At 42.2% G+C, this 15124-nt stretch overlaps 2 protein-coding genes across 2 annotated transcripts in view; one reads left to right on the forward strand and one right to left on the reverse strand.

The window, feature by feature from the left end:
- The window catches only part of tmem117 (transmembrane protein 117), a 33872-nt gene that overhangs the window by 13236 nt on the left and 5512 nt on the right, over window positions 1-15124 (reverse strand). Inside the window, exon 3 of the mRNA XM_083893979.1 lies at window positions 4226-4358. Coding sequence (XP_083750105.1) covers window positions 4226-4358 — 133 coding nt within the window. The remainder of the gene's footprint in view (window positions 1-4225; window positions 4359-15124) is intronic.
- LOC310930342 (P2Y purinoceptor 6-like) lies at window positions 11629-12681 on the forward strand (the record flags this gene model as incomplete). Its single annotated transcript, XM_083893294.1, has 1 exon — window positions 11629-12681. The coding sequence occupies one exon, from the start codon at window positions 11629-11631 to the stop codon at window positions 12679-12681; it is 1053 nt and encodes a 350-aa protein (XP_083749420.1).

Here is a 15124-nt window from a genome sequence, read left to right on the forward strand (position 1 = left end):
GGTATAATATTTTATGTGTAGGAGTGTGAACGACGAGCAGGAGATATGCTTAGAAAGTAAGTGTGGGTGTGTGTAAGTATAAAGGAGGAACAGAAGGGGGAGCAAAAGGTCAACTAAACAAACATAATCTAAATTGAAAGCCATAATAAAAAAACTGAGCAACAGGTTTCTAAATCAAGGTCTACAAGTAAAAAATGTGTTTCTGTGAACGTCTTCACAAACTTTGATGTTGCCTCCAACATTTACACAAGTGACTGGCAATGACTTATTATTTAGCCTTTTTTTTTTTCATTAAGAAGATGAGTTTGATTGTTGATTCATCTGCTGACTGTTTTTTTTCAGTAAATGTATCATTATATTTCCTTAAAATTGTCAATTGAGTCCAAACTTTTTTAAACAATGGTATATAATAATGTTAATATTTTCCTTTTTTTCCTTTTATTAACAGTCCCATTTACATACAAATGCATTTTTTTAAATAAAAAAAACATTTTCATTGTCAAATTTATCAATTTTATATGGAAATGTAACCGAATCTAAGCCAAATGTAACCAAATCTAAGCCACGTTGCCTTTCTTTCCACATCTGGAGTCAAATAACATAATGTGAGATAAGTGCATTTAGCCCAACATCTCACCGAGGGCCGTGATTGGCCCACTGGCCGTAGTTTGGACACCCCTGCCCTATAGTGTCAGGATGGGAACATCATTTTTAAGAGAACCTTTGTGTCCCCTTGCAATAAGCTTTACATGTCTTCCCTCCCCGCTGCTCCCCAGCTCCTGCCCCAGACCTCCCTGGAGCTCTGTGCCCCCCCCCCCCCCCCCCCTGCACATTTTCAATTTCCTATAGCTCCCTGATACTGAGACAACAGAATGTCTAAAAACTAACAGACCGGTTGTTCGTCACATTTCAGTGTCAAGTCCAAATCATGTGCATGTGCAGTCCTGCTGGATTGCAAGAAGCCAAGTCCCACGTGAGCATGCACACAACAGAAGGCATCTACCATAACATGCTATTTATTCAGCTTTTTAAATCCACTTGTCCATGGAATTACTCCAGCTTAGTGCCAGACAAGCAAACAGACAGACAAGGGGGGACTAGCACGCGAGCCGCACAAAAGATCATGGGAAACAAAGATAAATCCCCTTACACGACGGGGTCTAATCACGCTCAGGGTGTCATTGCCGTAAAATGCCAACTCCATCCCTCCCTGCTCCTCATCAAAGCGTTCCTTGAAAAGAAATGTTCCCTCGTTTTCCCGCGTTTTATTCCATCGGTTTATTCAAGTAAGTTAGAATCACTTCACAGTATTACTGTTCCACCTCACTTCCTCCACTTACATACCCCCCCCACACACACACACACCTTCACATACTACACCACCGTCACCCCTTTACTCTAAATGAGTCAAGATTAATGTGTACGTCATGCATTGGGCCATCTTAATTAAATAACACCATCTAATTAGGGACTGATTTTGGCTGGTAATGGTGCTGTGAGACGGTGGAATGGGATTGTGCGGCATGACAAAACATTCACGACGCCCCGTCAAAAAACTCCCAGGGCGGTCACACTCCCGTGGTTTCACACAAACAGCCCCCCCCCCCCCACCTCTTAATCTGACAGTTACATTAAAATGCAAATAGCCCAGATGTGAGGGGTTTCGGTAACAAGTGTGGATTACAGTTCCCACGACGGACAGATCGTTTTTTCCCCCCTTCCCCTCCTGATATGACATAAGCCGGGAAAAACAGGTTCATAGCAGTTGACCTACAGAAGTGACTGTTTAAATATTGTCACGACACGATTGGACACATGTAAGACTACACGGCGTGTAAGTCTCTTTGAGCTCAGAGATAAAGACTCTGATGAACCCGTTTTACATTATCAGTCATGAATAAACGATTCTCATTCTAAAAAAGATACGCACTCTCTTATCAGTTATTGTTTACCGTCCCGATGGTTGCGGTTCATCGTCTTTTCCTCGAGGACGCGTTGCTGGTTTTTTAATTAAATCAGGCTAAAGACCGCCTGAAAGGTCAGAGAAAATGAACGCATGTTAATGAGCGAAGGGCGATAGGCAGCATCAGGTTCAGGGATCCTACCATGATACGCTCAAATACACACAAGCCTTCACTGATAACTTGAGCAAAATGTGAGATGTGAACAATTGCTTTGTGTGTGTGTGTGTGTGTGTGTGTGTGTGAGTGAGTGAGCTACCAGAAGGGCAACCCCCCACTGTGCACCATCATGGCTATGTCAAAGGCAGCCAACCCATGCCAAAATACCTACCCTTTAAAAATCCTTGGCAGTAATAATACTTCACAGCAGTTTGTGCTTTCGGCACAAATGAAAAAGGGGAAAACACCATTCATACCCACGGGGGGGGGGGGGGGGGGGGGGGGCAGCTACAGCTACAGAGGGATATTGTACTTTTCTCCTTTATGCTGTGGCAAAAGAGAGAACTACAACCGTTTCACTCAGGGAGGTGAATCTGGGGTGAGGTTGAATGGAGGTGGTGGTGGTGGTGGTGGTGGCGGTGGTATGCAAATGCACGTTTTAAATACATATCAAATGAGTTAAGTTTCACTGCATCATCAGAACCCATGGTGCTCCAGCCTCCCCTCACAATTCCCCCCTCGCTGTGCTGAATTCATGCAGAGCTTCTCTGCTCTTCTGCAGGAGTCTCTTCCTACACACGAGTGAGAACGCTGCTCCTACACGTCAGACTTGAACAGAGATGTGAACACTAATGAGTTTTGGCAAGACTCGGGGTCCTTGATGGACACGCCACTGGTGCAGTGAGAAAACAAGCAGGAAGGGGGGGGGGGTTTGCAGAGAGGAAAAAAAAAGCCTGGGTGTCTTAGTAAGGTTGGGTTCACTCACTTTACAATAGCACCATCTGTCTCTGTGAACAGAGCTGTGCAGCCTTGAATAACTGACGGGCAGAGCACAGCATCCGACACAATTAATCATGGATGAGCTTTAGTGTTGTGCAGACAAGTATAACATTTTAATAAGCTGCAACGGTGGGTATCTTTCACATGTGGATAGCTGATGCAGCTGATGTAGGGAACTGTTGTCTCGTTCATGGCAGACGGACATAAACGACACCCGATGTGTGTTGAAACATCCGAGTGACTCGTTACTTTTTTTTATCTTACGTGGACATCCAGTGGAAAAGCACTTGACAAAAATTGCACCGAATGACTGGACAGAGATGGTTTTCTCAACATTACAGGGCATAAATAGGAGCAGGATTTAAGAAAAGAAAAAGGAATTCTCTTTGTGACAGACGTACTCAGTGCGACTGCAAATGTAACTTTTCCCTGAGCAAGCGATATTCATCATCTCAGCGGACCTGCTCCTCTGTTCAGCTGTTTCCTTCTTTTTTTCTCGGCCAACTAGAGAGAGAGAACAGACAAGATGGATGCCAGTGTTGCCGCGCTGGCCACAGTGACAGATGGGCTGATTATACAAACCCATTCCTCTGGTCATATTATAGCACAACACCTTGCCTGCTACCTAATAGTCTTCATCTGCCTTCACCTTATGGATAGTGTATCTGGATAGAGTATAATTGTGCAGACAGATGCCATTACACATCCCTTGTGTTGTGACAGCTTGTGCCTGAACAGACACCTTATATTGTTCTGTACTTTTTTTTTTTTTTTTTTTTTTAACAAAAAGGCAAATCACCTTGTTGTGACCTCATGTCTGTCACGACCGGCTTCAAGGACATGTTTTCCTTCCTCCAGACGGACACATTGCAAATGCATAAATGGATTTCTGTCACCGGTCTGATGTGTGGGTGTCAAGCTCTGCTGTGCACTGTGGTTTCTCAACAGGTCAGGAAGTGAAACAGAAGCAAAAAAACGCCAAAGCACAAACAGAGAGAGAGAGAGAGAGAGAGAGAGAGAGATATGGAAAGAGCATTTTTGGTTTTCAGCCAGACAGGTGTCAAAATAGAAGTAAAGATCATGAGCGACTAAGTGTAGGGTGCTGAAGGTGATCTTTCAGGATTAACCACCCTCTCATTGCTGGCTCCTATCTGTGATTTAAAGTCTGGGCTGATTAATCAGGCTGGTATTGGGGCTCTGTTCGGGCGAGACGTTTAGATCAATCACGTCAGCCAAAGCGTACAGTATCTTACAAATGGGAAGCAAGGAATGAGGGGGTGGGGGGGGGGGGGGTATGGGAGGAGAAGAGAGATTAAACAGCTTACCCCATGTTCCCAGCCATCAGCAGACAAAGGTTGTAGATGTGTGAGAACAAGAAGAGGAAGATGATGGTGCTGAAGAACATGGTCATCCAGGAGCCATGATCCTCACGGAACATTTTCAGGCGCAGGTATCGACCTATGGGGGGGGGGACGGGGGTTGGGGGGTGGGGGGTGTGGGGGGGACATGACAAGGACACCGCTCTCAGTTTGTGGTTTCGAGCCACATGTCAACGCGCTCAACATGTACGCTCACGAAAATGAAAGATGAAAGTAGATAAATTAGTCGACATCGATCAATATTGCGCCACGAAGACACACGTGCCCTTTTGTGTGGGTGACATTAAGATGAAGGACCACTTTAAGGCGTCACTTCCACGGCCCATAAGTAATTGTGTTTTTCCTGACCAATTCCGGCGACACTGTCAATCCCAGCGGTAACACGTGTTATATGGACACACGCCATTCTCGTGCATGCGGCGGCGGGCGATGCTGTCGGCGGAACCGACGCCTCGCCCTCTTGTTTCATGGACGCCAGTTCAGCGTGATTAGAGAAATAACTCAAACCTTTGTGACCCGTGGTGTTGTTTCATGTTTTGTTTTATACACTTCTGGCTCGGAATCAAATTACGGAGAAATATCTCTCTGGCAGAGCATGAGATTGATTCAGATACGCAGCCGTCTGCACAGAATACATAATCACGCGCCGCCGTGTCCTCTGGTGGTGGCCCTCTGCAGGACTCGTGAAAGTTATTATACCACTGATGTGTTGCCTTTTTTTTACGTGGCTGCAGTTAGTGCCTCACTTTGAAATTTGATGACAGATTTTTAATAGAAAAAAAATATAGCATGTGTAATGCAATGTGCATGTAACAAATGGAATGTACAATGTTACTGCCTCCACCGTTCAGTTATGGGTCAAATAATATACACACTGATAATAATAATAATACATTTAACCATTGTAATGACAAGAAAAAAGGAGTAATGTGAGAAGCAGAGTAGCAGCATAACCTTTATCCTTTGACAGTGAATCATTACTGATACAGAACGATGACACACCTTTCACTCAACACGGCTAAAAAGGTTATTAATCATTGTTATAAGTAACGATTAAAATATCATTTTAAAGCTACAACTGGTGCCCCACTATCTGTGAGGTGGGGAGAAATGGCCAGAAACAGCCAGCGTGGACTGTAAGATAAGATAACTGTGACGGCTTCTCACAGACAGTCGTGATCAGTAAAAAGCTGCAAGCATGGCTACCCCCCACTGGTCACATGACCCTCAACCTGAAGGTCAAAGCAGTCTGTCAAGAGTCTCTCATTGTAACCGTTCCTGAACAGGGAGGGAAAAAAAGGTATTCTGCCAGAAATGTTAATTCCTAACGACATCACTATAGCAGCAGGGTTATTTTGCAAGGCTCGGCCTCATCCTTTTCACTTTTGCTCCATAACATGGCTGTTGTTGTGATATAATATTAGATTGAATGACTAATTGCAAAACAGTACTTTTATTGTCCCATTACTCCCTTTAATATTGTTATGATATTATGTTATATTATTATTGTATGTCATGAACCTTGTTCTTTCTCTCCCTAGTTTGTGTCTTTCTTTCCTTCCTTTCCTCTCTCTCTGTGTCCTCATCTTGCAGGTTCAGGATCCAGATCCAGTCTCGAGGCTATTATTTTCTTCTGTCTCTGCCTCATCTCCAACTCTCGTCCTCTCCCCCCTAGCTGTCCTTCATTTTTTTTTCCCACCCCAACCAGTCTAGGCAGATGGCTGCACATCTTTGAGTCTGGTTCTGTCAGTCTTCCTGTGAAAATTAAGGTTTTTTTCTCGCCACTGATGCCTAGTGCTTGCTCATTGTGAGAAATTGTTTCTCCGCTCTCCAAGATGGTGTTTAAACTGTAAGGTGACCTTGAGCGTGGTGAAAGGCACCAAAAAATAAAACTTATTATTTTTTATTATTATATTATTAAAGGGGATTATAGGGGATTACTTCAAAATAAGGAAATAATATCAGGTAAATTGGACACTCTAAATTGACCATAGGTGTGATTGTGAGAGTAGGTGGTTGTTGTTGTGATGGACTGGCGAACTGTCCAAGGTACTGCACTGCAATAATAAATGTATCAAAATAAACTACAAAATACAACAGCAACACAAAATAAAGTACCATATTTTTGTATTACTAAAAATATTTCCCCACCCCGAGGCAGATATATATATATTATATAGATATTAGATATTTTCCTGCCTCTTCCTTTTTCCTCTATCCCCTCATTTGTACAAAGGCTGACAAGTGGACAATGTCAGCAAACAGATTAAATATGATGACCGTCCCTGTTAGAGACACCCCCCATATAACTGTTGCCCAGATAAAGATAATGTTAAATGAAGTAACTGGTTGAGTGAAACTCTTAATTAAAGTATCTTTATCTAGTGTTCAGTAACAGATGACCCATGATGAATCAGCAAAAACGACAGCAAAAAACTACTAATCAATCAAAATGGACGATCTCATCACCACACTAAGGCTGTTTCACCACAGTACAGTTGTGTAAGTTAGTCTACAGCTGAAACTCTCACTGATGTGTACACAACCTCCATTAATGTAAATACATGAAACACAATAAATTAAGCTACTGAGAAGCCCAATCATTATGACACGATCAATAAGTTCTCATTTGAAATGCGCGAGAAACACTTCAAGGTTGGGAATGACCTTGCCAAGTTGTACACACCATCACTTTCTGAAGGACTGAGAATATACACAAATTCAAAGTCTTGAAAAGATCAATTATTATAACTATTATGACTCCTATGACTAAAAGGAGATGAATGAAAGTATAGGCACCAAGCACCATCATTATTATTATTATTATTCATTAAGTCATCACGTTATATTTTATAGTGTTTTAAAAATACAAAAAAAACACGACATTGAAGTATGCAATCTCAACAAATACAAAAGTATCAGAACAATATTTTGTATGTGAATTATGCATTAAATCAGAGCTGCTGTTCATGATACAATGATGGACAGCTGTGTTTTGCGACAGAAGACTCCACTCGACAAAGAGTAAGACTCCATGATGAGGTCCAACTTTCAATTGCTTCAAAGTTGTTCAAAAGACTTTTAATTAAGCGCAAGCTTGACTATATTACACCCTTATGTGAACTTCTTTATATTTCGCTCACACACACATTTCAAAGCTCTCCTGCTTTGTCTCTTCCCAAGAAATCTCTGCTTTTTCTCTCCAGCTCGGTCAGTGTCCCCTTGAGTTACAACACCTCAGAGACCCAACGTGCACTCGCACACATGCACACACACACACACACACACACACACACACACACACACACACACACACACACACACACACACGCGGTCAGAGAGGTTGCGAAGCACAATGCTCCATTTATTTTTCTATTATAGCCTGGTTGTTACATGCTGTTCACAGTCAGCTTACTCACTTTTAGGTCTTTCACACAGCACACGTTAAAACAAAGATGTTGAGAGCTCTACAGAGATGAGTATCTCAAATGTCACAAAAAACACATTTTTATAGCAAGTGTCAGGTGGCTGTTCTGTGCACACTAGACTCCTTGTAAAAACTTGATTTTTACCTTATATTCCACCTCAATATTTTGGGAAGGAGAGGCAAAAAAGCAGCGTGGCCGAGTGTGAAGCCCTAACCATACGTCTTGCTCTGTGGTATTTTAGGGCTCATCACAGATGCATAATTGAATTGACTTGCATGGGTGAACTTAATTGGCTCCAGTGCCAATGAGCCCTGGATCAAATGTGGGTGCACAGTGTGTATCGGCAGATCTGACTTTTAAAGCAGCGCGCCGCATCAGAAAGCACAGCACAGGCTCTCTCAGCCTGTATGGGCAAGATTTAACTAGTGGGTGATTCAAGGCTATTCAGCCAAGCTGTTTGACTCACTGCACCTCCCGACAGTAAAGGACCACGATAAAGAGTGATTCATGACTACTGCCAGCTGTGAGGTTGCTCAAACTCAGCCCAGCGGGAGACGACAACAACAACAACAACAGCAGCAGCAGCAGCCACACACACACACACACACACACACACAAACACAGGCACAAGAAACACAACGAGCAAGCGAGGGAGACACTTTTTGTATCTCTCTTTCACACACACTCTCAGTCACCCAAACACACAGCAGCAAAAAAAGTGCAATTACATTTTAAATAGAAATGTACAACATAATCTCTCTAATGCTCATAATGTCCAGTTTGGAATTAGATTTTTTTTCCCCCCCAAAAAAATGATTAACTAAACATATGGCTATGTCTCCATCTAGTGGTGATACATGAGAACACACCTGAGCGCTGACCCATGGCTTTTTACAAACACCATGAAGTACCAATATGTAATCCTAATTTTTTTGAAATAATCAAAATCTAACAATTTTAACCATATGTGACCCGAGAAATATTATTTCTAACACCATTGTGTTGAATTATTATTCTGACCTCAGTCTGTGGACATACTTTATGAGCACTGTCATTTCCAGTATATGGCACGCCATCACAAGTTGGCACGGTAACCTAGACGACTAGTTGCACTGACTGAAATGTCATAAACACTGAGACAAGGCCCTGTAGCGGTCAGATAAGAAATCCAACCTAAGTGAACCGGCCTAGGTTGAAAACTTAGCATTTAGTGACTTTTAAGTTTTGATTTAAAGGTCTACAGCAGAGGTGTCAAACTCATTTTTGTTTTTCCCTTTTGTTTTACATTTAATTAAGTATCTTTTTGACAAAATATGAGCAATATAACTGTAATTTAAATAATATTATACCTAAATTTACCATTTACACATCACACAGGTAGTTTAGTATAGTATTTCAACAACAAACTAATCCTGCGGGCCGGATCAGACCCTCTGGCTGGCCGGTTCTGGCCCACGGGCCGTATGTTTGACACCCCTGGTCTACAGAGATACAGATTGGCTGATGTCAGGAGGGTTGTGTCCCGCCTGGCCCAGTGTTTAGTGAGTTTAAGACTGAACACAGGAATATATGATAGGCATAGGGTAATTGGTAGGCGGGGGGGGGGGGGGGGGGGGGGGGCAAACCCATTTACAGTCTTATAAGTTAACAAAAGCACCTTAAAATCTGGTGTCACATGAACAAGTGAATCAAGTCTCGACGTAACAAATGCTTGAAATAGGGTTTCTGCTTCCTCCATTGACAGCGAAGCCATCATTTTTGAAACAATACGAATGCGAAAATAAAACGCGATCTTGGTGGTTCAGGATAAAAGGTAACATGAAAATTCCTTGCCGATAAACTTGGAGAAGTCATACATTATTGTCAACCATGACAGTAATCACACCGGTGATTCTGATGAGCTGGGCCAACGATAAATGTTAATTCCATAAACTGATACGACATAATATGATAGAACCAAAAGGTGAAACGTACACAGAGAAGAATAAAGGCCTAAGCACAGACCCCTGAGGCACTCCATACTTTACTATAGTGTACATTGATATGCTGTTATAGAAAAAAACATATGGCATATTCTCTAAAGATTGGCATTGGCCACAGAAAAACAAATATTAGTCTTTGCCTTTAGTTTAATCGAAATCGATATAACACGAGGATTAAGAACAGGATCTCAGTTCATGAAATCGAATTTTTTGTATCTACGTTTTTCAGATTCCCACCCCGTCCTGACCTGAATGCAGACAATTTAAGTATTTAAAACATGCAGACGTTGTGGTTATTCAGCCAATTGCTATCTGATAATGAGAGACTGTGTGCAATAATTCTGGGAAGTGCTCAGGTTATAAAGTCACCAGATTTATAGTAATAATCCACTTACAGTGCGCTCAGGAAGGAAGCCGTGGAGCAGGAAAACAAACACAACTAGCAGACCATCAGTAAAACAGGCGCATGAGAACAAGCAGACATGTATGTCAGAGGTTTTGTTTAATCCCCTGATTACTTTATTATACACACACACACACACACACACACACGCCCACACACGTGCACACATGGCACAAGGCAGGGCACCGACAGCTCCCGACAGAGGAGAAACACACAGCCGAGCGAATGCGAGCGGAGACGTGATCACCATCTTCATTCATCATGATACAGAATGATACGGCTATAGAAGGTACGTACAGACTGAAACTGTTCTAGAATCAGTTAAAATATCAATTGTATTAAACTTTCAAATACATCTTGTCCACAATGATGACTTAACTTTGGATTTACTTATTTTAATTTCCTGGCATGAATGCAGCATATGCATTACTGTCACCGGTACATTATATATTAAACCACTTTTCATTACTTAGAGTTATGTATAATGACTAAATTAAATCATAATAAAACCTATCGTCGCATAATAAACAATTGTTCTCGTTCTTAACATTAAAAGGCAGATATGGTCAAGATTGAAATACGATGGAAGGAGGAAAATTGTTCATTACTGCTCAGCTGAACAAAATGAATGTGTTCTCTGTGATTAAATGCAAACTGGGGTTGACATGGTAAAGGCAATAGATCAACATGTCCCCCCCCAGGTTTCATTGTTCTCCTCAGACAGTAAAGCTTTCGCTTCCTGGACACAGTGGTGACGCTTAGATTCTATGGAGACAGTTACTGTAAATACAGTGGGCCCTAAGAGAGAGTGCGGCAGAACACATCCTACTTTAAGTATGATTTGAGAGCAGTGATTAGCAGCAGTCGATAACAACACAGACTACAGACTAATGTTGAAGTGTTTCATATAGACTGGCTTCCAGAAATTGATTGATACATCTTTCCTATACAATGTACAATATTTTGTGTTTACCTAATAGATAAGGAAGACCATCTTTTAACATGAACAACAAGCAAGTGTGTCATAAAAACGATGCTTCTTTGACTTTAGCTATAACTCAACAGGGAAAGTATCAATGAGTTAGTTTGGTAGAAGATGACTTTTCTCAACAGCTCTCTATTATTGTACTGAAATTCACATAATTCATTCCCAATCTGAGAGTTTCAGCACCCGAAATTAAAAAAAAAAGATATTACAACTCTCTGACTTTATGGGCGTTTGATTTTCTCAGTTAAGGTTGACTTGTAATAGATGGCACTAATGAGCCGGTGAAAATAGTAGCTCTGAGGGACATTTTTCAAGTCTAAGAAAATGAGTTGTCAGACATTGGTTGAGTCATCTCAGTGAAAAAACCGAAACCATAGCAGTTAAGCTTCCTGACATGAAGTGAAGTATTATTTTACCTGAAAGTCAGGATGTCTCAGCTGCTTATGCTCGCAGCATGGTTTTCACAGAGACCGCAACACTATTCGGTTTGTTCATTTCAGCCAGAACGTCAGTGTGATTTAGTGCAGAATGATATTTGCGGTGCCCTGATGAAAAACACAGATATTTCACCGATACAACTATTTGTTATTCTTCATTTCCCAGAGGTGCTTCACGAGTTCCTGAACCAGTCGACCGGATACTGCAGCCGCTTTGAGAATGGCCAGTGGTACTGCAATATACTGCTGGTGCTCTTCACTTTTGCCCTGCCTGTGGGGATTGTGGGAAATGTGGCCGCTCTAATCAACTTCACATGCTTCAGGAAAACCTTGAGCGCCAGTGACATTTTCCTGCTGAACGTGGTGCTGTGCGACTCGGCCTGGATTCTCACCCTCCCCTTCACCCTGTACTTCACCTTCCACGGGTCGCGCCTCGAAGACATTCAGATCTTCTGCCAGTTCAAGAAGATCTCCTTCAACATCAACATATACAGCGGCATCCTCTTCCTCACCCTGATCAGTTTCGACCGCTACGTCGGGACCGTGCATCCCCTCAGCTCTCTCCGGTGGTGGGATTCGGGCAAAGCCAAGCTGTGCTCGGCGTGCACGTGGATCGCGCTTGCGTTGAGCTCCATCCCCGACTTGTTTGTGACCTTCGCGATTCAGCGGCCACAAAATGTGACCGTGTGCATGGATCACGTTCGCGGTCCCTTTATTTATGTCAAGATTATCACCATAATCAGAACTATCTTAGGCTTCCTGTTACCGTTAGGCATCATGCTGGCTTTTTACATCATGACGGTTCGCGTTTTGAGGCATCTACCGAGAGGAAAGCACAGAGCAGCCCAGCGGGCACGAGGGAAGCCTCTGCGCCTCATCACTGCAGCCATACTCATCTTTGTGGTCTCCTTCATTCCCTACCACATCATGGTCATCATTCTGGTGCTCATGAGGAACAACAACCAGGTCACGCCGTCCAACACTGGCGTCCTCTACGCGTCCTATGAATTCTTTGAGGCTATGTGCACCGTGAGCAGCTGCCTGGACCCGCTACTGTACATTGCAGCTAGTGAACAGTTCCAGAAGAAGATGGTGGCCTTAAAAAGAGATGGATACAAGAGATTATGCTGCAGAGCCAGCAGGAGGGTCGGGGTAATTGGCTAACAGAGTGGATCCAGAGCATTACTTTTTTTTTAATTGCCTTGGCTGAATCGATGTTACACATGTGCCACTCACCACAGTGAATGACTGTACAATTATCTTGGCCTAAACTAAGCCATTGCACTTTGGGGAACTGGGCTGAAATGTTTTACTCGACAAAAATATATTTTATTGCAGTGAATCTGAATTATTTTGATGCAATAAATCTTTCAATCGCAACTCCCGACCTTCCAGCGTGAGAACCAACTGCTGATATGATACCGATATTAAAGGTGCAATATGTAATAGATCTAAAGCAACTGACCATAAAACCCTCCTAATATGTCACAGAGACTCAGGAATAATGTTCATATAACAAACTGAACTCACCAACGGCAACAGTACAGCCAAAATATTTGCATTAAAAAAGAAATTGTGGACCACAAATCCTGTTTATGTTTTGAAATTTTAATGTTTTGGCATGTGGCGCCATCTACCGCCGTCTACTATTCATTGCAGTCAGTAGAGTCTCAGCTGCCGAGCAACCACGGGTTGCTAGTTATGTCTGAGTTACAATGGCGGAGAAAACGAAACCTAAAAGACCGCAATATTTTGAATTTGAGTGTAGTAACCGTTTTAGGCCACATTCTTACATATGGCGCCTTTAACAGAAGCTAATGATGACATCGCAACATTTAAAAACTGCCAATTATTATTTCCCCCCCTAGCCCAATTCAACAGACTTAAATGGCTTGTTCTATTTCACGGACAAAACCTCAAATTATTAAACCTCGAATTACCTCAAACAAGGAATTATTTTGCCGCTAAACAGAATCATGATAATATTATAATAATATAATAATATTTGTGTGTAATGTGTTCAGTGTAAGTCTGACGTTTGTACTGTATGTCATCAGAGAAAAAGCACTGGTGAATTAGTACAGAATCCCTTGTGCAAAAACTGCAAGGTAGTTTCATTACGGTTGTGTTTTCATCTATTTTAGGTTTCAGAACACAGCTCCTACTGTATCCTGTTTTGACATGCACCGTCAGAACCGACCCTCTGGCCTCCTCGGGGAGCCGAATGAACATTCTGCCCACCAAACAAACACAGCTATAGCACCGCCTGGATTTAACCATGTACACAGCAGCATCGCCATTCATCACTCATTTGCTCAGGCATAGCATCACTGCGGGCTGGGGGGAAAAGCCATGACTACAGACCACTAGTCTCCCTAGAGCTTAGCTTCTTGTTAACTAAGTATGTGGATAATAAATCACAGGTGGGAACTGACAACATATCTCTCTCCTCGGGGAGACTGCAGTAAGTAGAGCCAATGACAGAAGGCCACTGTACTACTCTCTACCTCTTCCTGTCAGCAGCAGCATCTCATATCACTTCATTTTGTTATTTATGGCTTCACTTCAGACTAAAGGAGTCATACATTTCAGAAAATAGGCAATATCCTTCTGGCTGTTTTTCCCTTTTTTTTCCGTTAGCCCAAGTCATTATTGTCCTGTGTGATTGTCTCCCTGTCTGCTGTGCAAACACCTCTGTGTTTTATCCTCCTCCTTAGGAGCATGTGCGGTAAAGCGCGGTCTTTGTAAACAAATAGGTTTTGAAATGGTTGAAATATGAGGCTATTTTGGAAAAATGTCAATGTTCTCTTCTTCAATTATTTACAATTACTGTGTGCTTTTAGTTAGACAAATCAACGTGTCCTATTGTGGCCAGTAGAGGGCAGAAAATACCTGATGTAAATACACCACCAAGAGCACAACCTTCCAGGTTTGCTGTCAGGTGTGTGTCTTCTCAGTTGCAGTTAAATATAATATTCACTCAGTTTCATCAAACACTTGGTAAATCCTTGTATAGCTGCCAAATAATGCACTATATGCTCAGAATCTAGTTGCTAGAGCTCTGCTGTTTGTCGCCGAGCAGGTTTGTGCAAAGAGCATTTTAGGCTGGAGGACACGAAGGACTGTGTGAGAGACAACAGCTGCATACACACGTGCACTGCACTGCAACTCTGTACTATAATAACTCACTGATAACCCAGAGGAGGTGTTCTGTATGTGTGCATGCAAATGTCTTTTTTTTTTTCTTCTATTTTTTTTTTTTACCCCTCCAGCAAAGGGCTGCAACACTATAGGCTTAAAGGTGCCATATGTAAGAATGTGGCCAAAAATGGTTACTACATTCAAATTCAAAATACCGAGGTCTTTTAAGTTTCGTTTTCTGACGTAACTGGCAACCCGTGGTTGCGCAGCAGCTGAGACTCTACTGACTGCAATGATTGGTAGACGGCGGTAGGTGGCGCCACATGCCAAAACATGATTTCAAAACATTATTTTTTTTTATTTTTTTTTTAATACAAATATTTTGGCTGTACTGTTGTTGTTGGTGAGTTCAGTTTGTTATATGAACATTATTCCTGAATCTATGTGACATATTAGGAGGATTTTA

This window comes from Microchirus variegatus (genome assembly GCF_963457635.1).
Source record: "Microchirus variegatus genome assembly, chromosome: 8".
Lineage (NCBI taxonomy): Eukaryota > Metazoa > Chordata > Actinopteri > Pleuronectiformes > Soleidae > Microchirus > Microchirus variegatus.